The 23,231-nt window shown below is 39.2% G+C and overlaps 1 protein-coding gene across 20 annotated transcripts in view; it reads right to left on the bottom strand.

The window, feature by feature from the left end:
* Positions 1 to 667: 667 nt before the first annotated feature.
* The window catches only part of TP63 (tumor protein p63), a 235,575-nt gene continuing 213,011 nt past the window's right edge, over positions 668 to 23,231 (bottom strand). For 17 of the 20 annotated variants that reach the window (XM_028492229.2, XM_028492233.2, XM_028492250.2 and 14 more), the window contains 5 exons: positions 22,147 to 22,283; positions 10,631 to 10,788; positions 8,190 to 8,334; positions 6,785 to 6,878; positions 668 to 3,817 (listed from right to left, as the gene is read on the bottom strand). In XM_028492229.2, coding sequence (XP_028348030.1) covers positions 3,521 to 3,817; positions 6,785 to 6,878; positions 8,190 to 8,334; positions 10,631 to 10,788; positions 22,147 to 22,283 — 831 coding nt within the window. In that variant the 3' untranslated portion in view covers positions 668 to 3,520. Of the gene's footprint in view, positions 3,818 to 6,784; positions 6,879 to 8,189; positions 8,335 to 10,630; positions 10,789 to 14,774; positions 16,164 to 22,146; positions 22,284 to 23,231 lie in introns of those variants that run through there. The other 3 variants (XM_028492276.2, XM_028492286.2, XM_028492293.2) reach the window with 1 other exon arrangement.

Here is a 23,231-nt window from a genome sequence, read left to right as displayed (position 1 = left end):
TGCATTTTTTCATCATGTGATTACAACTATTAATAGGAAAACACATTAATATATGTAAATACTATATATATGTTATTCTGTAAAGTTATTTATAAATCTAAGGTACTAAATTGTTTTCATGCCATCTAATGTCAGTCCATAAAAGAACAAACTTACTTCTTTAAAAAAAAAATCATTAAACCATTTTGATAGAAGATATTTCATTTGCTGAATCAATATATTTAATTGAAAGGTGATATTTAACACTGAGTTTAAAGGGGAACATGCCATAGCCCACCATCTGCAATGCTGTTCCCACATAAAATCAGGGTAATCTGCATTCCAGCCCGCAGTCCTGAGGAGGTCATTGCTGAGCACCATGGGAAGGTCACTAAATTAGACATTAGGAATATCTGCAGTCTAGTCCCTGTTCCAAAGCAAACTCATTCTGACCTCAATCAAATAACATATTAAATCTGCGAGCATCTTGTGTACTAAATGAGGTATATATTCCTGGTCTTTAGATTGGCTAAAATAAGAAAATAATGATTTTTTGTTTTGGGATTAGAAGTATCAATATTTGAATCTCTCTAATGTTTCAGTATTTTTTCCTCTATCTCAGTAAAAATAAGGTCATAGGATAGACAGGCAGGCAGACAGACAAACACACACACACACCCAACACCATTTCTCAATGCATTTTTATTTATTTTTTAATTTTATTGCATGTCCTGGCAAACATAAGTGGCTTGTGGATTTGCCTCTGGCTCACCAAAAGCCCATTACCCAAAATACCAAAAGACAAGCAACTGAAGCTTAAAAAAAAAAAAAAAGCATCACGTCTATAAGAAAAACTTTTCAAAAACATTAATAAAGCATATAAAACATTTGGCATTGACTTAATTTTTTACAATTATAAAAATAATTAAAAAAATGCAACCTTTTAACATTCAACATCCTGCATACTATACTTTAGGTGAATATCAAGAAAACAAAAGGTAAATGGATTTAATGAAGTAAGTTCTAGTCTCCATTTCCATTTCTAATCAACTCCAAACAAAAATCTATCCATTCTTCAGCTAACTGTACTGAACTGAGGCCACAAGAACTCCATTAAGCCCACGCCCCCTCTGTCTTAACATTCTTTCTCCCCTCATGCTAGCTACTCATACACTCAAAAAACGTAAGTTGCCACCAGGATGTGAGGCCAGTAGTTGTGCCTCGCTTTGGCTCATGCCAAACCCATGATATACAGTGAAGGAATTTCTGAGTCCTTAGTGCCACCTGAAGAGTGCTGAAATAGCTCAGAAGATGTCCTAGGTTTATTCAAACACTCATGATAGTCCAGGAAGCCATTTGCCCTCCTAGCATTGCCAAGGCATGGCTTTCATTCTTCCTGTTAATAGGTTTTCAAACCTGCATGCTTGTTCCACATGTTAACAGTGCTTATTACCATTTATGCAAAATAAAACTTTGAAATCAAGGACTCACTCTCTTTAACATATAAAACTAAAAAAAAAAATAAAAAACAATTTTTCCCTTCCCCCCATCTTACAGTAATGGCATTTTAAAATTTGACATTGTAGTCTTACTAAATGGTGTTTCCAGGAAAATATAAAAACAATAGTAATAACAAAAAAAGTTTCAACTGTGGTTCTGGAAAACCCGGTATCCCAAGAAGAAAAAGATAGTGAAACACAAAGTATGCACGTTCACACGCAAAACATATATACACTTTTCAGATGAAACTCATATATATTTTTAAGCCACATTAGTCCTTTCGCACTTTAAAATAAAAATGGAAGCTTATGTGCAATGATAGCCCTTTACCAGAAGGCATGGCAGGCTTTTAGAGCTCATTAGCATATATACAAAATACTTGTTTTATAGTTTGGAAAAAAGTATTTGCTACAAAGTATGTTTCTAAAAGATGTACAGCAATATCTCCATTTACACGTTTTTTCAGAGTCTGAAGACAACTCTTTGCTGATGTGGTTCAGGCAACATCTCCAATGGAAGGCTTATCCTCTGATCTGTCAGGACATTTTTATGTGTATGCACAGTCCAGAAGACAGATGGACGGGAAACTGGGTTCTCACAGTTACTTTCCAACAAAGTGAAACTATTATTGTTCAAAAAGAAAAGTGATATGGTGATACAACTGATGCTTTAGGAAAACTGATCTCATAATTTTATATTTTCCAAATCACTGCTCCTATTTTAAACCTTGAAGAGAGAAAGAACAACAAGCCTCTATATGCAGAATTTTATAGAACGTGAGGGTCATTAGAAGAAACACTTACCAAATAATACTATTTATGTTTCAAAAAGTCCTCCAAGTATTTCAATTCATGGCTCACTGATATCTCTTACTGTTTAGTGTATATTCAATAACTCTGTATGATTCCTGTTTTTCCTGGATATTCTTAATAGACATTAAAGCTTTATATCAAGAACTAGACAGATGGCATTCATCCCAATCAAATCAACCTGAATTCTAACAAGGGTAGCAAATGTGTAATTGAGTTAATCAATCTAGTAGTGAAATTTGGTTTACAGGCGTTTGTACTGGCAGCTAATGCTTTGCCAATAAATACTGAGAGTTAAGGTGTCTGGCATTAAATTTGAGGAGATTGCTGAAATACCCAGACACGTGATACCAGGTGTTATTTAACTGGCTTCCGTGACTTTTTAAGAATTTTAGCCATGACTCACATTCCCCAATCCCAACCAAAAGCAAGAGAGAATATTTCCTTTCCTATGGTGAGTGATAGTGTGAATATGAACTTTTTCTTGTACTTGAACTAAATCACCCCAAAGGCAACCACTATTAGTAGTAGGGATATCAGTAACATAAAATATACCAACATAGAGAATCGTGTACATATGTATACAGTCTCACCCACATAATAACAAGCAGATCTAACCAAAGGTTTGCTGTGGCATGTGTTTAGCATCAAAAGAACTGAAGGCACCTACATGTCACTGTCACTCACATGTCCTATCAAGATCTAGATACCTATTACCATACATCCATACATGGCTGGCCTTGAGAGACAGGGTACAGATAAGCCATCCAAAAAGTAAAAAAAAAAAAAAGGCAATAAGTGCAACTCAATTTTTTTCCTTTAAATTACATTTTAAACAATACTCAATGCCCCCCACCCAAAAATATATACTGTATATTTATATATTTATATATATAGTCTTAGACTATAAGGGTGAAAATGCTTTATAAAAGTCAAGGAGAGACCTCTGCAGCTTAAGGACACACCCACTGCTGTTTTGCTCCCTTCTACCTAGCCATGACAATTTCAGTCCTGCAAGCAAGAGATCTGAAGGCTTAAAGCCAGAATCAGAATCAGATGCCAGGTTGCACATTAGGTAAAAAGTAGCCTCTTCCTTCTCCTTCCCTTAAGAAACCTGACTGAAAAGAGGAAGGAGAGGAGCTAGGAAGAATGCTTGGCTGGTCAAACAGTGGTGCCTTGTAGTGGGGTTAGCGGGTGGGAAGACGGAAAGAGCTTGAACCGCAACGTTCATCTCACTCCCCTTCCTCTTTGATGCGCTGTTGCTTGTTGCGACGAGCATCCATGTCAAAGTTGAAGTCATTCCACTCATCGCGGGGTGGGAAGGAGATGGTCTGGCGAAGGGTGAAGCGCACAGCGTCAATTACACGCTCGCCCCGGGTCTCACTGGAGCCCACACTGACTGTGGAGGCACCACTTGGGGTCCGCAGGAGATGGGGAGGGGACGAGAAGTCGTGGAGCTGCCGGTGGTCCAGGATGCCTTTCCAGATGGCATGTCGGAATTGCTCAGGGATTTTTAGACTTGCCAAATCCTGTGCAATAGGGAAGCAAATCAGGAAGAATGAAGACAAAGAGACAAACTGACATTTAGTCCACACCATTCTGTCATTCCCCAATGCTCGGCTTTAACTGACCAGCGTTTACTGAACTCTAAATTGGAAAATAAAATTAGCTCTTTATTAATCTTTGGCATATATGTAACCAAGCATAGATATACAGGCTTGAGGTGCCATCTCTTCTTGTAGGTAGCCTTTTACTTATTCTCTATTGGTCTCAGTTTCTTCAGTGGTAAAATAGAGGTAATATTTAGATCAGAGAACACAAATCCCCAAACAAAAACATCAGGTAAAGGAAACTTCCAACTCTCAAATCTACCTCGCTCTAATCACTGGAAGAAAGATATTTATGGAATGCCACCAGTTCTCAAATGAGGAGATGGGAACAAAAGATTACTAACAGATATTGAACACTTTCGACATGCCAGGGGTTGAACTAATTATTTTTTATTCATGATCTCATTTAATGCTAAGATTAGTGGTAGATATTATTCCACCTATTTTATAGACAGAAAAGCTGAAGGTCAGAGAGGTTGATAATTCTAAAGTTACACAATTAAGTGAATGAACTGTGGATTCAGGACCGCCTCTGAGCCTAAAACTGCCCTAATGGTCAAAAGGTCTCTTGGTGTTTGGATAAATCAGGGTATCAAAATACAGAGTACGTGTCCATGTTCTGTGGTTGGGGGTAGAAGGCATTACGAAGATGGTTGATCTAAACTAACTGTGGTAGCATCTCTGTTTACCTGCACTAGCTCCTCATTAGCTTGTTTTAGTGTTGGCTCGCGTTTTTTATGGAGCAGTATGGTAGGTAGAAAAAACATTGTGCTTAGAGTCAGAAGACCTTGACAGAAGTTCTTATTCTGTCACTGACTGGCTCTAGACCTTCATTAAGTCACTTATTTTCTACTGGCCTCAGTTTCCTCATTGGTAAAATGGGATACAATTCCTTTTTAGGTCAACACATACTGTGGACTCATATGCAAATGTGGATATGAAAGTATTTTGCAAATTATAAAGCACACTATGTAAATCTTAATCATCTGAATTATTACTATGTTATACCATGATTAACCCATCCTTGCATCTTAGAGGGAATACTTATAACAACTCCAAACTTTAACCATATTCCTTTTCCAGGGAGGTATGTGAAGTAACTGAGACTGGTGTTGAGAGACAAGAAGAAAAGGAGGTGTCTATTTCCAGTGATGAGCAGGAAGAAGCTGAAGTGAGGATGTGGAAATTAGATAGCCTCCCAATATTTCCTAATTTGGAAATGTGCAGTGTGGGTACTCCAATTTCCTATTCTAGCAGAAGAATATATTATAAAGAAGTTATTCCACAAATAGATAAGTGAGCATAGCTCTTCATGCTTCTGAAACTCCCAGTAAGTCCAAAACTCTCTGTACACTAGGCTCCATTAATCTGCATTACTCTCTGGATAGATTTTAACTTATACTGACAGGTAAGAAAGCTGTGGCCCAGAGCCTGGCCCAGGACCTAGCCAACACCAGCAGAGATAGATTTGTGGAGAGCATCAGCAGATCCTAGCAGCCAAAGGGGCATCCTGACATACTCCCCAGTGGGGACAGTGAGCCAGTTGAAGGTAAAACTTTAAAAATATAGGGAAGGGACAAATTTCCTGTTCCATCATGTAAGGCTCTCAGACACAGGGCCACACACTGTCTGGTGTCAAACTGCCTTCAATGGATGGCTATCATTGTAAAGTTCTCTGAAACTTGTCGGAATGTACTCCTAAAGCTTTCTCCATAGCTTTTACTTAAAATTTCTTCCATTAGGGAGCAGCAGCCAGGGGTGATTGAGGGAGTGGAGAGGGGCGGGCATAGGGGCAGCACAGCATATACTTGTCACCAAAGGGCAGAGGTGTTCTCACGCTTGCAGGGACATCTCTAGCATCGGTGCTCAAGGGGGGGTGGGGGGCAAAAAGAGGTCCCAACTACAGAAGCGGCAGCAGAGACAGAGAGTATCTCCTTCCACCAGCCCAAAGGGCCCTCTGGAAGCTAGAAAGGAGGATAGTGAACCCCAAAGAGAGCAGCATGAAGAGCAGCCTGGGAGGAAAACCAGATTGTCGTAAAAACCAGAACAAAATGAGCTCCCGCCCACGTGAACAGTAGTTCAAGAAGTGCTGTAGGAAGCAAGAAAATGTCCCCTCCTATCCAGCTTGATTCCAAGACTATCAGAGCCAGAAGGCAACGATTTTGAATGTAATTTGATTAACTGAGGCCCAGAGAGGCAAAGTGATAACCCCAAGTTCTCATCACCACTAAGAAGCATAGTTGGGACTTGAACCCATCACCAGTGATCTTTCCCAGTGATCAGGGATGGCTGGGCCCTATTCTGGTAGAATTGACCATGAATAAACATATGGTTCTAATCGAGAGGCACAGCTCAATCCTCTGTGACATCCTATTTTAAAGAAAGGCAGAAAAGGCCAAATCAATAGAGTTAAAGACTGGAAGCTTACATCTCAGGGTTCTCTTCCTGGTTCTGTCATCAACCCATCATGGCAAATGACCATAGTGTCATCTCTCTATGTTTTAAAGTGAGAATAACATCACCTGATCCCTGCTATCCTCCCTGGGGTCTTACACCAATTAATGAGAACAACCAAAAAGTCCTCTGAATTCTTTAGCGATCATACATTCCTTGAAGGTGGGAATCGGATCTCACTCCCACTCTGCATATAGTATGCACACAGTAGACAACTGCTGACTGATCAGAGAAGCTGAGGACCACTGATCCTGAGCTCCTCATATGTAGTGGCGGAGGCCTGGGAAGCTTTCAAATATGGTTATGGGTCCCAGCAAAACTGAGGACTGGGGGTAGGACAAAAAACAGAGGGGATTCAACTACAAGGTGAATGTCACCAGAGGGAGGAATTTAAGGAATAAAACTCAAGAGAAAAGTCTAACGGTTACTTACATCCATGGAGTAATGCTCAATCTGATAGATGGTGGTCAGCCCCTGGGTCGTGAAATAGTCCAGACATGATGAACAGCCCAACCTCGCTAAGAAACTGCAGAGGGAGGAGGGAAGAGGAAGGAGGAAACAGAAAAAGAAAGTTCACCCCAACTGCATTGGCAAGATAAAGGAAAACCCAACATTTTGCCCTGGGATGCCCTACATAAGAGATTAGGGGCAGATAAAATATATGTGAGGCCTTGGATTGGAGGTCTGGGGATGATTAGGGACACGAACTTTAGGTCTATAAAATTAAAATCAACTGTTTAAAGATGTCTGCAGAGCAGAGATTTTCAAATGGTGACTGGTGGAATTCTAGGGGTTCCATATCAGTGTCTTAGGAGCCATTGCAGGGGGTGAAAGGAAGGAGTCCAGTGCTCAGGTTTCCAGCCCTCTTGCCTCCTAGCTCTTCACTTCGAAAAGAGCATCTCTCCTTCAATTGTTTATATCTGGGGTTTCAGAGAATGGTTTATGTGGCTAAGAAAAAACTGTAGGCCACTATACTGTGAAGTCATTCATGCCTTTTGATTGGTGTCCTCATCAAAATACAGACCCACTTTTTTACGGCTCTGGTCTCAGATCGGTGATGCCACCACCGTCACAGAGCCAGATGCTGGATGATGAGCCATGCCATCTCTCTGACACTGCTAGTACTGTTGCATCCATCACATGGGAACCAACACATATTATTCCAGCAGCCAAATGAAAAAATGAAAAAAATCATTCTGCACATGAAGCAGGGCACTAGGCATGAGATTTGGGCACCGATGCTTGCCTCTGTTGGAAACAGAATTGTCCAGACTTCATGCCTTTCTTTCTTCTGGCTATCTGAACTCCCTTTCCTGGAATGTCCCCAGTTCCCATATGACAAAGCAAAAGAGGCCATCAGGTTCTTGAAAGTCCCTGTCATTTTTACTAACATTCAAACTTTTTTATGGACATCCAACTCCAAAATAATGATCCCATGGTGGCTGAGAGCTATGAGGCCTAGAGAGCAGGAAAGGGAGCGAGATAGCAAGTTGAGTGCCCATTTGGGAACCCCAGCCCTGAGCACCAATTTGAAGGCCACAGCTTACTGTAAAACTGTGATGGAGGAGGAAGGGAGCAAGTGAAGATGGGGGAAACAGGCATGAAAAATTATATGCCTATCAACTCACATTTTCACTTTTTCCCATGCTGATTGTTGTGGTTTGCTTTGATTAAACGCTGCTGATGACTCCATAGATCAGAGATAACAGTGGCTGAACTTCAACCACTGGGCTGCTTTGCTTTCTTTCCGACTGTGCTATTAACTTTGACAGTGTCCACCCTCCACCACCCAGAGATGCTTAGGACAGGCCCCCAGGGGCACATGCTGTGGACTCACCTGACAAGGCTGCAATCTGTGGGGTACGGAGGTGGGGGGGTGCAGTGTGAGGTGGATGGCATGGAGAGAGGGGGAGGGAGGGCCTGGGTGGGGCTGAGTCCATTCATGTCTCCAGCCATTGGCATGTGGGTGCCCATCATAGGAACTGAACAGAAGCAGGAGAAACAGAGAGGGTTACCGCCGTCATCACATACCAGCATCCCAGTGGTCCATCTCGCCTGGCTTAACGTTACCAAGGGCCTAACCTACCAGCCTTCCTTTTCAGTCTTATCTCTCACTACACCCCTTTAAGCACCCTACCTCTCATTGAACAGAATAGTCGCCAAACTCCAAACTAATTACATACTTCTTGACCTTGGTACATTCTCTTAGGACAATTTCTTCCCACTTTGTTCTCTACTTCTAATGCTCTGTCCCAATTGCTTGCTGCTCCTGATGTTAATATAGTCCTCCTTGTATTTGTCTTCATGGGTTATATTTCTGTCTCCCTCACTAGGCTAGTCTCCTTAAGCATGGAGATTAGACCTTATACATGTCTGGGTCCCCACAGACCCGAGCAGAGTGCCTGGCACAGAGCAGATGCTCAGAAAACTTAAGGGAACAAACCTTTGAGTGAGAGAGGGACCTTTGGAACATTGGTTTGGGAATGGGAGGATTTATTGCAATATGTGTAGGGAACCAAATGCATCATAAGGAAGGATGCAATGAAAGACCCCAGCTCTTTTTTCTGGTCCATTTCAGGATGATATTTGGGAACACCACCAACTTGGATTGGTTTCTTACTAAACCATAAACTGTAAACATTCACTTATGGAGAAGAAAAGCTCAATATCAATAATATTTATGAAACAAATTTTGTCTTCAGGTAAAAAAAAAAAAAAAGAGCAAAATAACATATCTACAAAAAGATGAATGTAGTTTGCTTCTACTTCAGTGAACAGTAGTGTGCCAAAGGGGAAAGGCCTCTGCCACCAACTAGCCAGCTAATGAGCATAGGCCTATCATGTCTTATCGGTTTCCCCTCTGACTTTCCTGATGCTATTAGAGGAAAATTATGAAGCATAAATAAGAAAAAGTAAGTAAACTGTTACACAAATGTGAAGGATCATTACCACTATCACTATTTTGTCATCTCAAGAAAAAGTTGAGGACTCTAAGACGTCACCAGAAAGAAAGCAAAAAATAAATGGTTCCTTTTCCTTTTACTATCAAAGCAGCAGACCTGCCAAAGGGTCAGGTTTAGAGTCTTAGGATGTATTTGTCACTAGTGAGAGAGCAGTCTGGCTCTAATGTCTTCGCTGTCATACCAGGTAACTAAACCTCATATATCTCTTATCTCATTAAAATCTAAACATGTGCTATCAGAACCAGAAAGAGTCATAATCTGAGCCTCCCTTAACTTCTTTAAGAAAAGCCCAGTCTCTTCAAGGCAACAGTGAAATGCAAGTTTAAAGCCTTGATCAAAATAATGAACGATTTCTAGGACAAGACTGAGGCACTGTTTTATGAGGGTGATTATAGGATACATGGACAATATTTAGGCTTTTGCATCCCTTCTGCATTTTTACCATCCTCTTTTTCTTTCAAGTTTGGGTATCCACTCTGCTAGGTTAAGTTCTAGTGGACAAGCAAATTATATTTACAGCAAAGCTATGCACCAATCATCATCCATGTCGAGGCCCGATTCTCACATTGTCTCTTATAGTTATACTTAGTTGATATGAGGAATCTGTGTGTGAATAAATAAAAGGGAGACTCCTTTCCCTATGTCAACTCTTTAAGAGGCCCGATTCTCACATTGTCTCTTATACTTAGTTGATATGAGGAATCTGTGTGTGAATAAATAAAAGGGAGACTCCTTTCCCTATGTCAACTCTTTAATAACTGTGTATAGGACGGAACAGATGAGTTGAGAAGCCCAAAAGTGTAGGGCCACAGACGCATAAACTGTTAACTGTGCAGAGTGATAATTTTATGAATGGAAAACTGAGCATTAGAGCAGAGAGGTGACTTGTCCAGAGTTATGCAGCTAACGCTGCAATAGAGTCCAGACTACGATCTATTTCTCTAGATTTTTAAGTCCACCACACTATGCTACTTCCCACAAGTTGGACATATTTCCTTTTGACTATCTCAAAGAATGTAGAAGGTGGGTCCCCATCCAGGTTGGCAGGAAGTGGACTGTTCTTTTTCACAGAGATCCTTATCCCTACCAAAGGAACAGCCTTCTCTGTCTCTACCAGTGTGGTCTGTAATGAACCATACATCTTAAAAGTGAGAAGTTCACCGTGAGAAATTTAAGCCACTCAACACTGATCTGTCCTGTCCACTGTGCCTCTCACGTAGCTTCCGAGCAAGCCTTCCCCCGCTCCCAGAGCAAAGTCTTTCCCTACACTAGTCCTATTGGTCCTCCAGCTGCAGCTGAAAGGAGATGCTCTTACTGTTGGCTCCCATGCCATCGGGAATGGTGGTGGGAGTGAGGGTGTTGCGCTGCTGAGGGTTGATAAGCTGGCTCACTGAAGGCAGCTTGTTCATGCTGTTCATTTTGTTCAGAGGTGGGGAGCTGTTACCGTAGGAAGACTGAGACTGCATCGAGGTCCTGGGAACACAAACACGGGAAGGATGGTGAGCACAGGATGCTGAAGAGTGGGAACTGGTCATTTCCAACAGGTCTCATATTAAAACATAGCCTTAACTGTACACTTGCAAAAATATTCCTCCAGAACAATGACAGGAACTTATTTGTGTTTCTATCTGAGAATCTCTCCTACCTTGGCAGGGATCACAAGGCTATCATCAAATCATGTGTTTCCTATATGAGTAGAGGACAAAGCTGAATATCTTCCTAAAGCATCTCCTTTGTGAGAGGGGAAATCATTGCACCTTCTTTTTCCCTCTATTGTTTTCTCCATCCCTTTCAATGTGAACATCAAGAAGGGAAAAGAACTGAGTGAAGACCCAAAGGCTATGAAAGACGTGGAGACGCCAAGCTAAATTGCAGCTGAGGCGTTTCACCTATAGCTTCTTAGGCCATTTGGGCATATGCAGAAAATAACCACAAAGCCAGTCAAACAGGGCATTTGGGAGCACAACCTGCCATCATGCAGAGGCCTCAACACGGAAACATGCTTTCTCAGCTTAGCTGTTCACGGGCCATGAGGGAACCCATCGGAATGTCAACAGCCTCTCTACACAAGGGGAACCTGGGAGACCAAACAACTGTTCTGTTAAGTCTCTTGAGAGACAAAGAAAAAAAAAAACAACAGTTTTCCATTCGGCATAACTTCAATTTGGAAATTTACTAGAATTGGTTTGTCATACTATGTATTATATTATATACAACATTCCCTATTCAACTGCCATTCCTGACTTTTCCCTTGAATATAGAACTAGTGATATCTAATAGAATCGGGGAAGGATATAGAGTCAGATAAACAATGTTTAAGTCTCCCTCCAGCATATGTTAGAAAGCTATAGGTCCCTGTGCAAGCCAGTAAATATCCCTCATCAGAAAACTAAAATATATAAAAACTAAAAATATATACACTTACTGCATGAGTTAGATGCTAGAGGTGGGAAAACTAATAAGAAATGGTCCCATCTCGGAGAAGCTCATAGAGTAGTGGATACATTGGGATAACAATCCAACCTACCTTGTAGGGCTATGGTGAGCACCAAAAAAGATAAGATGAGGAAGAACTGTACACACTGTCAGGCATTTACAGTGAGTCATTATTGTGACCAGAGAATGAAGATTGGGTGAGCATGTAAAAGGGGAAAACCTCCCCGTTTATACTCCTCAAATAAAATGTATTATTTTGTTCCTACTTTTCTCCTCCCTGCTGCAGCCATATTTTTATTAGAGAAGAGAGGAAAAATGTTTCTTTGAGTTTTATTTGCTTGTGTGTGTGTGTGTGTATGTGTATCAGATTTAGAAGGCTCTGTAAATGAATCCAAGTTCCAAACAAACATGGTATAATAATGTTTGAAAAAATAACAAGTGGCTCTAACACCTGAGTGCTACAGTCGTGCTAGGCTTGGACTTCAAAGCTGCTGCTCTGCATTCTCCATAATTACACAAAACAGGGAAGGCTCCATTCCATATCACTGAAGAGCCACAGCTAGAGGAATTCAAACAATATGCTATATTTGCATAAATGAACATGACAATGAATGTGCAATTGACAATTCAGCTGCATTTTAGACTCACTGTCTTAAAGTAGGAGGGTATTGATTTCTCACTTTAGCCCTTCTCAAGAAGACAGGTTTAGATCCATGTTGCATAAATGGGTGTTTATATAATAAACTCTCCCAACTGTTAGATTCTTCAGGTTACCAAGCTCTCCTTTATCCATTTTCCAAATGAGTCTCACATCCCTGTGGAGGAGGACATGGGATGGCAGGGTAGGGACAGGCAGAAATTATTATGCCTGTTGTACAGATGGGTAAATATAAGAAGCTAAGAAAAAATGTGCCCAAGTCACACATTGCTAAATGATGGGCTGAGAGGTCTCTTGGCTCCTAGTCCAAGAGGTTTTGCTTTCATTCTGTGACACCTTCCCAGAAGTAAGACAGTGGAGTGCAATAGGTTACATCAAGAAGTGGGTGAAGTAGTGAGAGGAAACAGGAGACCAAGATGGAACAGGGAACAAGGGATATAGTAAAGGGAGACCCAGCTAGCCTCAAACCCACTCCATCCCTGTGTAGAAGCCTTGCATAAGAGTCAGCACATTTGAATACACTTAGGAACATCTGTAAGTCCATATCAAAGTGCAAGAACGTTCAGGGCAAGGTGACCAAGAGAAGCTTTGCTAGGTGCTTCTTCCTCTATCTTTGCCCACCACAAAGTAACAAAGATGCCAGGTTACCCAGACTCCAGAGGCAGGTTGGTCCTCTGTAACCTAAAGAAATGTCTACATATCTCTCCCATCCTCACAAATCAGTCAAATGTACAGCAAGAGCTAATGGAAGCATTGCTTGAACCATTAATGCCCACCACTAGGAAAGTAAAAATGTATTTAAGAGCTATGAATTTTCCCTGGACCCTCAATTATAGTGAATGCCTTCTTCCAAATCCTGTTACAATTCCTTTCTCCTGTTTTTTGTGGTCTTTATTTTTGACCATTTTATTAGTTCATTTATTTTAAGCCACTTAAATTATTGTTGAGGAAGGTAGGTCACAAACCATAGACAAACAAAGAAGGAACATAAATTTTGGAGCCAATCGAAATATTAGAGTTCACATTCTCTATCTGACACAAATCAATTAAGTGACTTTGGGTATTATATAGGTCTCTGGAGTCTCATTTACTTAATCTGTAGAACAGGCATTACACTCACTCCAGAAGACTTGCTATGAAGATTAAATGAGATTATGTAAGTGTCCTGGACATTGTCCTAAAATTTGTCCTCGAATTCCACCAAAGGATTCCTTCTTTGGCCTTAAATCTTCCATTGCTAATGAAAAAGCAACTCTCTAGTGGAATCTGGCAATACATCAGGGTGAATCTATTTTACCAAACCACTTTTGCATGGCGGGATCCGAGAGGGGAAAGGGATATTGGGGGTAGAACAAAACACCGTGGATATGGGGCAGGTCAGAAAAAGGGAAGACTTGAACATGAGAAAAGGAATTGTGCCTCCTTGAAATTTTGCCCAGTACCTCCCCACATGTAACTTTTCTCTCTAGCTGAGGAATCTTGCTTCTAAAGACAAAAGGCAGCATTTATTCTCCAGCTAGATCAATTGTAATTATAAAATATTTTCTATCAGTTCAAATATATGCATTTATATAAACATCACTATAAACACATTAAAAACTTCCATAAAAATAGGGTGAAAGGGAAAAAAAAAACTTCCGGAAGAAAAAACAAACATTAAAAAATTAAACATACTCACTAACCCTTTAAGGAATTTGTGAATTCCTTAAAAGGGATTAGAAAGTTTTCAGATTAATTGAAAATGGTGCCAATGTAACAGGATCATCTGATTTTACTATTATACTTTTGTCTAAAACATAAACATGTTTTTTCTTAAGTATTTTTCTAAGTGACTATATTAGTTTTATTTAGAACAGTTGTTTTTGAAGTTTTTAAAACTTGTTACTCAAAGATCAGAACATATTGTAATTTTTTTAAAACCTATGCCCAACAGGTTCCACTACAGATTTCTGGATATTTCCTAACACCAGTGTCACAGAAGCCAATTTATTTAATAAACTGGAATTTGATTTAAATTTCTTCTAGTGAACTTAGCAACTGAAGATATAACTCAAGGCTTATTCAGAGATGTGAACAAATGATGCTATAGTGCCTAGCTCTTTATGATGAAATTAAACATGCACATGGCTAAAATAAATTTTCAAGTTAGCATGGGCATTGAAATTTACTTTTAGGACTGATGACCTTGATAAGAGTATCTTAAGTAAAAACACCAACTATGACAATAGTGTAGACAGAACCAAAGTGACCTATTCTTCTTGTTCTTTAGACTTACACGTGGTACTTCAAGCATTAAATGAAAATATTCTAGCATTTAAGGAATTAAAAAAAGCAAAAGAGACAGAAAAGAAAAACTGCGAGATAAACCAAGATGCAAAAGTTTATTGAAAATTAAAATCACACATCCATAAAGCAACAGCCTCAATAACAAGAAATCATTGCTGTGGTGACAAAGAATAAAGAGCTGGTGACCTGGTGTGGGGAGCAGATTTTTAAGTCTTTATACTATTATTTAAAAATATGATTTAAAATGGAAATAGAGTCTCTAAAGTCTTTGAACCAAAAAATAAAAATTATTTACTCTTCCTGCCTTTAATTTTTAGGCCAGCAGTGTTGATTTAAAAACATGTCTGCTTGGACATCACCTAAACAAAGCATAAGTGTTCTGGACAAGGCAATTTGAACAGTGTCAGTGATATGGCTGATTTTATGGAGCTCCAATCAAAGGAGTTAATTATAGATTTGGTGAGAGGACTTTGAATTCCATTGTGGACATGGAAGAATGGTATATTACTGCCTGAAAGAATATTACTGGGGTAGTTTTACCCTCCTCTTAAAATGACAAAAGAGGTTTACCTGCCTTGGGGTCCAAACACAAATTTTGGAGGGTTTCCAAAAGCAAGTTAGACTATCACATCAGATGCTGACACGGGGTGGCAGTGGCAGGACCTGACACAGAATTAATGAACTTTCTACTACGTATGAGGGGAGGATACTGATAATGCAAGCTCTCAAAAAGAAGAAAAAATCATTCCCCGCAGTGGCTACTCATGGTAGTTATTACCTCTCTGCCCAGCAGTACACTTGACACCTTAGCTTGTTACTATTTGCAGTATCATTGCATGACCAGCATTAAAAGGGCCTGAGTCTCTCAGTCACCTACAGTTTACTTCTGCCCAGACAATAACAACTTTTTTTCTCCTTTTCTTAAAAAGACATCTTAAGTTTGAGACCTGCTCAAAAGCTTCTTCATGAGTTTTAGAAACACAACAGAAGGTAACAGAAAAGGGTTCCAATAAACATCATAATGCCCCTCTTCCCAACCTGAGCTCCTCCCTCCCAAGAAACAACACAAAAGCTCACAGACAGACACAGGGGTTCCTGATGGACCAATGTTAGATCTAAGGATACAGAATCTGCAGAAAATGTCCTTTCTTGTACAGTTTTGAGTCCCTTCAAAGATTTTCTTACTAGTGGCTGTGTGCCTTTGAGCAGTTGGGTCTCTGAGCCAAAGTGTCTTCAAGTCCTGGCTACGAGGGCTTGATACACGCACACGCGCACACGCACGCACACACACACACACACACACACACACGCAAACACAACAAACACATATGCTCAAAATACAGAGATGGGGCTCTATGGGTACACTGATCGGTTTGGGGGGCTGGAATGTCTAAAGAAGACGTCAGATTGCCTCGGGCTTTCTCTCCGGGGCTCCACAAGCTCATTCCTGAAGCAGGCTGAAAGGAGACTGCAGAGAGGAACCAGAGAAAAGAAAAGATGAAGGCTTAGGACTTCATATATTCAAATCAACTGAATACAGAAACACATCCTTCTACCTTCATGATCATAGTATAGTCAGAACAGAATGCCGCATAGCTATTTTTGTTCCTTCCTCTTTACCTTCCTTTAAGATTACTCAGAGACGACTTCCCAAGATTTTTATGAAGAAGAAATGAGAGAAGGCAATGGTAGCTCTCTAGAACTATTAGAATCACCTGTGGAACTTTAAAAAAATGCATTTTCCCGGATCCTTTCTGAGACCAGGCTGGGACCCAGGCATACATATACTTTTAAGAAGTTCCACAAGTTACTCAGTTGAGGACTACTGATACAAGGTAGGTCAAGATGCTTAGTATGGTGCTTGGCATATTGGACTCAATTAATTGCAAAAAGGAATGCAGAGACAAGAAGTAACTTCAATGTTTTGTAAAATGTCATCTGCCCAATTATGATACCTCATTACTGTTCCTGTCTAGCTTAACTCTGAAGTATGAAGAAATATGATCTTATCAGTCTGGGGGCTGTGTCATCATGCTTTTGTAAAGAACTACTAATGAGCATTTTGCATGTGCCCAGATTGTGATGGATAAATATCCTAATCCTTTCAGTCACAAACTTGGCCTAGAAATGCACATATCAAACTCACGAAAGCAACTTTTGCATAATGAAGAAATCAATTATGACACAAGGATGCCAGGAACAAATCCTCTTATTTTCCTAAGGGCTGTGCAACCCCGTGAACTGTTTGGGAATTACTGCCTGTATGGCTTTTGAATCACATTTGGTTACTCTGCAAAGGAACAAAGTGCAGTTTTCACTTGGTCAGTGCTGAGATTTAGTAAGCCATCTCACCAACAAGAACTGGGATCATCTTAAAGAAGATGACAGAATACAAATTAGTAGGGAAGCAATTTATTACCAACTAAAGAACAATGGCTTCGACTTCTTGTGTGGATATTACATATTGGGGCTTCTCTTGGACCAAGGATTGAATAAGACAACATGCAGAAGTCATCTTTCACTTATGAAAAAAATGTCTGGACCAGAGAATTACACACTGAGACTAGAATTGAGACAAGTTCTGCAATGAGACGTGAGAAATTAGAAAAGTGATTTAATCTATCTGAATTTAATTAATCTGAGGGTGTTTTTCTACATTACCAATTCAGAGCTAATAAATCTCTGTCCTGACAACTTCCTAACATTTTCGTGAAGTTCTAAACTAACTGTGTAAACTGTAAAGGCTTGTGCAGTGCCATGACTTATAAGGTTGAACCACATGAAACTGCCCATATTTACCTTTTTTTTAATCTATGAAACTGGCAATTTCAAACAAATATTCTGGAAGTGTGGAGAATTTCTAAGTCAGACTTAGAAATATGGTATTAGTCATATCTGTCAGTGAGAGAGAGATTTGTGTCTTCTGCTTTCTTCTACATTGATAATTCTGAAAATATTACTTGCTTCTTTCTCAGATACATGAATCTGAGGAAGAATTATCAACATTCTTGAAGAAAATCGTAGCCAAATGAGCTTAAAGAAATAGGACTTTACACTGAAACCACAAGGGTAAATACCAACTACCTGATACAGGGACAGAAAAATGGGAATGAATGCTTGCTTTGTGTTTTCTTATTATGACTTTCTTAACTAATGAAGCAGTCCAGAATATTGTAAAGATCTATGTCTTCCAGATCTGATTCTAGTCTCAGATTTATTATGAACTGGCTATGAAATCACAGGTGTAGTTCATTGGGCCTCAGTTTCCCCAGCTATAGCACAAAGGGGCTAGAACTGTAGTCTTGAAGATCCTGTTCTGTTCCAATATTCTCTGACTTATATCATTGATACTAATAAGCTGCGATCATCAAGTGATCATAAAGGAGAAGGAAACACTAAGAGCTCCTCAGGATGTCATACATTTGTATTAAAATCAAAGTACATCTATCCTGTAGAAACTTAAAAATAATTCTCCAGAGTTGGGCTAAGTAAAATTTTAGCAAAGTAATGCTGCTCTAAGATCAGATCTTACCCAAGAAGGAGGGTAAATTACAGAAGAAAAAAAATGAACAAGAGATAGTATGGGTCAAAAGTACACATGTCAAAAGATTGCTAAAAAGGTCTCAAGTGGCTTCTGCAAAACTGTCTTAAGAGTTAACGTCCCTTGAAAATATGACGGTAAGGAGTCTAGTGGCAAGAATGGGTCCAATTTGTCCTCTCACTAGATTCTGCCTCCTATGAACGTAACTCCCTATGTTTATTCCAATGTGAGCAAATCAACTAAAATCAAATTTCCTTATAAATGGAATAAAGCCTACTTATAGCTATAACAACTCGATTCACAAAAACTCAGTGTAAGATTTATCCTCCAGAAAGCCTATGATCATGAAGGTAATTGTGAAGGAATTTTTGAATAAGGAAAACCATGCACAAATGAAAAGCAAGCAGCAAGAAAACATATAGTGAGGAACTAATAGAAGCAATTAAACGGAAAATATTTTATTGCTACCTCATACAGACTGCATTCTCTTCTCACTAATTTTCACTCTACTATAAAGAAAAGCATAAAATTGATTCCTTACCAGCATAAAATATTGGTACTAAGTTTTTGCAAAGGAAATCACAGGCTATCATAGGCATTTTCCAAGCTGATGTATTCTTTTCAAATGATTGCCAGGAATTAGATTTCCAGTTTTCTTTGTCTAATCATTCGTGCCCTTTCTTGGAGCTTTGTATAAAAATAAAAGAGCTGAAAAAAACTGAGCTGAAGAATACAGCAACTGGAGAATTTATATAAATGTATATCAATCATTGGAGGGAGATCCATGTATATATAATGTAACAAAGACATAATTAGACCAAATGTCTATATTTTGCAAAGATTTCATTTTGCAGTCTGTTATATTTCCATGCACAAGTTATCACAGCTGAAGTTAGCTCTTATACACTGTGAGACAAGCACTCAAAAACATGCAATGATACATATAAATGGACACCACAGGAAACTACGGGGCTACAAATTCCTCGCTATTTATCTGTGACCACACATGCAAAAAAGTGAAAATATGTCTCTAAAATCTTTTGAGCTTCTTAAAATAATAATTTTAAGATATATTTTCTTCTTGGATGAAATAGATTGTTTTATGGAATATTAATTATAAATAAAACAATTTCCCTTTAGAGCAATGCAAGCCAATAAGGCTAGATAAGTTATAAGCCCTGGATCACTCATCGTCCAGGGACATGGGACTATATATCCTCGTGTACTCCATGTAAACAAACAAATGCACATGCCTCCAACTGAAACAGATCATCTTGGCTTGTAAAGTCTCTAAAACTGTGACAAAACTACTCCTTCTACTGTATAATCTATACAAGTTGTTTAAAATTGTCCTATGAACTTACATGATGCTGAGAATAAACTTCCAGAGCTTTCTTAAGATTCAAAAGGTGTTCTGGTTAGGAATTCACCACCAAACTGTAAACTATAGGAAGGCAGGAACCTCATCTATCTCATCTCTATTTTTACTGCTTTCACGTAGCAGATCTTCAGTAAAAAGCTTATTACATGAGCCACGTCAACTATTCCAGTCTTAGCTGATGATGAACCATATTTTGTGTCTAGATGGGCATGTCTTTTTCAGCCAGAAGAAAGACAAGAGAAGCCTCTGCTGAAGACTGCTGTTGTTTTGTTAGATACTGAAATGACACCTTAAAAGACTTCCTAAAATCTTTTAATACCTCTCTACTTTAGAATATATAGATTAGCTTCCAGATACTCCTATCAAAAAATATGAACATCATGAAGCCATGAAGGAGCCACTCTTTTATCTAGAAGAAGGATTAGCAAACTATAGTGAATGGGCCAAACCTGGCCCATAAACTAAGAATAGTTTTTACATTTTTACAAGGTAGGAAAAATTCAAAAGAAGAAGAATTTTTCATGACAAGTGAAAATTATATGAAATTCAAACTTCAGTGTCCATAAAATAAAACTTTATTGTAACAGATGCTCTCATTTGCTTACATATTGTCTGTGGTTTGCTGCTGTGCTTCTGAACTGGGGAGCTACAAGAGACCATATATATGGACCTAAGAAAGACTAAGATATTTACTACCGGTGCTTTATAGAAAAAAAAGTTTGCTAACTCCTGTGCTAGAGGGTCAGACCTTTCAAACCACACCATTTAATACTGACAGAACTTTTCCTGTTAAAAAAAGGAAATCACGCAGCAACTAGTTCAGCATGATCTGCTATGGAGTAGTTCTTCTGAGGTCATTTTGGCTAAGCCAAACATTTCCAGAGTGAACTGGTGACGATCTGAGAGTATGTCTTAATAGCATGACACGCATATCTTGGAGAAGGCATTTATCCCCTTTGGGTTTGTAATTGATGTTACAAGTCTATTTCTTTGATTCCTCTTGTATGAGTTTATGAGAACTAAATCAGTTTTGTACTTGAATGTATTAATATATATTTCTATCTGACATCTTAAAGACTATATAGGATTGACAATGGGAATTCTGTAACCTTGAATTCTAATTCTCCTTTGGAGTACCCTGTGTCCCCAAGGAACCGCCTGATTCAACTTTCCAGTCAGCCTTACTCTAAAACCTTATATTTATGATTTGCAAACTTTCGCGCCAGAAGTGAATGGTGAGATCTCTTCCAGCCAAAAGAGGTCTTAAATGCTCAAAGAGCCTGAAGTCCTTTAAAGAGAGAGCATACTTATTTTCTATTCCCCTGCTGCCCACCCCATACCTCATAGTCAGTAGGTATGGGCTCAGAGGAAGCCTTCTGACTATCAGAAATGCAGTCCAACCTTCTCACCTACATTTATCTTGATTTGAAAAAGAAAAGCAATCTCTTTTTATTATACTTTCCATAGGTATCTCTCTAGACTAGCTAATAATATATGAGAAAAGATCCACTATTTATTGCTCATTTACATTTCTATTGTAAAAGACAATCTTTGACTTAGGCAAGATGGTTTGGGTTTATTTTTTTTTTTTGCCTGAAGAATAAAGTCAAATGCTTGAATTACTAAAATGAGCCCCAAATGTCTATATTTTACATCTATCTGCAGAGACTCTGGCAATACTTCCAGTACAGACACAATAGTTTTTAAGCTAACAAGTGATTATTCTTAACCACGGAAGGGTAAATATAAGTGGAGTCCTGATTCACCAACTTCTCTTCCTTTTATAAGAGCTATTTTATTCAGGTTAGTCATAAAACAATTAACATAATCAAAGATCCAAGAATCTAGGTAAAAATTAACATGTAAATAGGTTGTATGTATATTCTAATATGGTTGCAAAATCTGGCCTCATTGCTGTAAACACGTATCGCTGGAAGAAGACCTAGAAGGGGGATGTTAAAACACGGCAATACGATGCCACTTTGCCCTTCTGCATCCAGATGTTTGCCAAATGAGCATGCACTGGGGCTCTGAATCCTCAACACAGTACTCAAGACACTTACAGTAAAACCTATGTGCTGTCTCTATACCAGTTTTCCCAAAAGTGGATTGTATGCATCCCAGGAGAGGGACAAGATAGTCTATCGAGACGAGGAAGAGTACATGTTTTTAAACAGACACATCATTACTAGAATAGAGTGTGTACTCAAAGTTCTACTATTGATAGATGTGCTTGGATCAGAGGCATAGAGAAGAGAACTAATTCTGTTAGTGTGAGTCTTTTTTGTAATTCACTTGAAATGGTTTGTATTCAATTTCAAAATATAAGTGGAACTTCTCAAAGGGAAGGTTATAAGAAACACAGAAGATTGTTGAAGTGAAAAAAGGTGCCCCACACCAGCCCATCTGAACCTACCATATTCTGCTCACAGCCTCATCTTTTACATCACCCAACAATCACCCTGTTGCTGACCTGAATAGACAGTCATCTTACTCACATCTCCTAAAATGACACAGGGACACACTCACTGTTTCTGAAGTAAATGCTGGTGTTGCTGTTGCTGCTGCTGCCTGTATGTTTCAATCGTGTGCTGAGGAAGGTACTGCATGAGTTCCAGGGATTCTTTGATCTTCAGCAGCATTTCGTAAGTCTCACGGCCCCTCACCTATGTCAAAGAGCAGAAGAAAAGGGAAGAAATAATGAAGAGCTGTAGAACTTTCAGAAGTACAGTCAATGCTCACTATTCGTGGATTCTGCATGGACGAATTCGCCTACTTGTTAACATTTATTTGTAACAGGAAAAACAACACTGGCAGGCTTTGCAGTCATTCACAGACATGCGCAGAGTGATGAAAAGCGGATTCAACCGTTGTGCAAGTTCCCAGCTGAGGGGGGAGAACGTGATGCTCCACCTTTTTGTTTCGGCTCTCATGCTAGAAACAGGTGTCCTTCTCATAGTCTAGTTAGGACCACATTTTTCACTTTTTGTGGGTGATTTTTCCATTTAAAATAGTTCCCAAGGGCAGCTGCTGTGCTATCTTGTGTTCCTAAGTGCAAGGAGGCTGTGATGTGCCTTATGGAGAAAATATGTGTTAGATAAGCTTAGGTCAGCCATGAGTTATAGTGCTACGGGCATTGAGTTCAATGTTAATGAATCAACAGCATATATTAAATAAGGAACACACATGAAACAAGGTAATGCATTGATCAGTTACTAAAAACATGACCAGAGGCTCACAGGAACCTAATCCTGTATTTCCTCTAGGAGCAATGATTCAGTATTTGCTAGTACAGTGTTCACAGTGACTTTATAAAGCATAAGTACCACAAATAACTAGAATTAACTGTAGTTACCTCTAGAAGGACACAAGTTTTCAGCGGAGGTAAAATGTGCTTTCTTCTTTAAGAGAGTCTCTTAAAACCTTTAAAAAGTCTGAGCAGCTATTTATAATAGCCAGGACATGGAAGCAACCTAAGTGTCCATCAACAGATGAATGGAGAAAGAAGATGTGGCACATATATACAATGGAATATTACTCAGCCATAAAAAGAAATGACATTGAGTTATTTGTAGTGAGGTGGATGGACCTAGAGTCTGTCATACAGAGTGACG

The sequence above is a fragment of the Physeter macrocephalus genome, chromosome 1 (genome assembly GCF_002837175.3).
Source record: "Physeter macrocephalus isolate SW-GA chromosome 1, ASM283717v5, whole genome shotgun sequence".
In the NCBI taxonomy this organism is placed as follows: Eukaryota; Metazoa; Chordata; class Mammalia; order Artiodactyla; family Physeteridae; genus Physeter; species Physeter macrocephalus.
The sequence above is the reverse complement of the archived record's forward strand: the minus strand, read 5'-3'. Positions and strand labels throughout refer to the sequence as shown.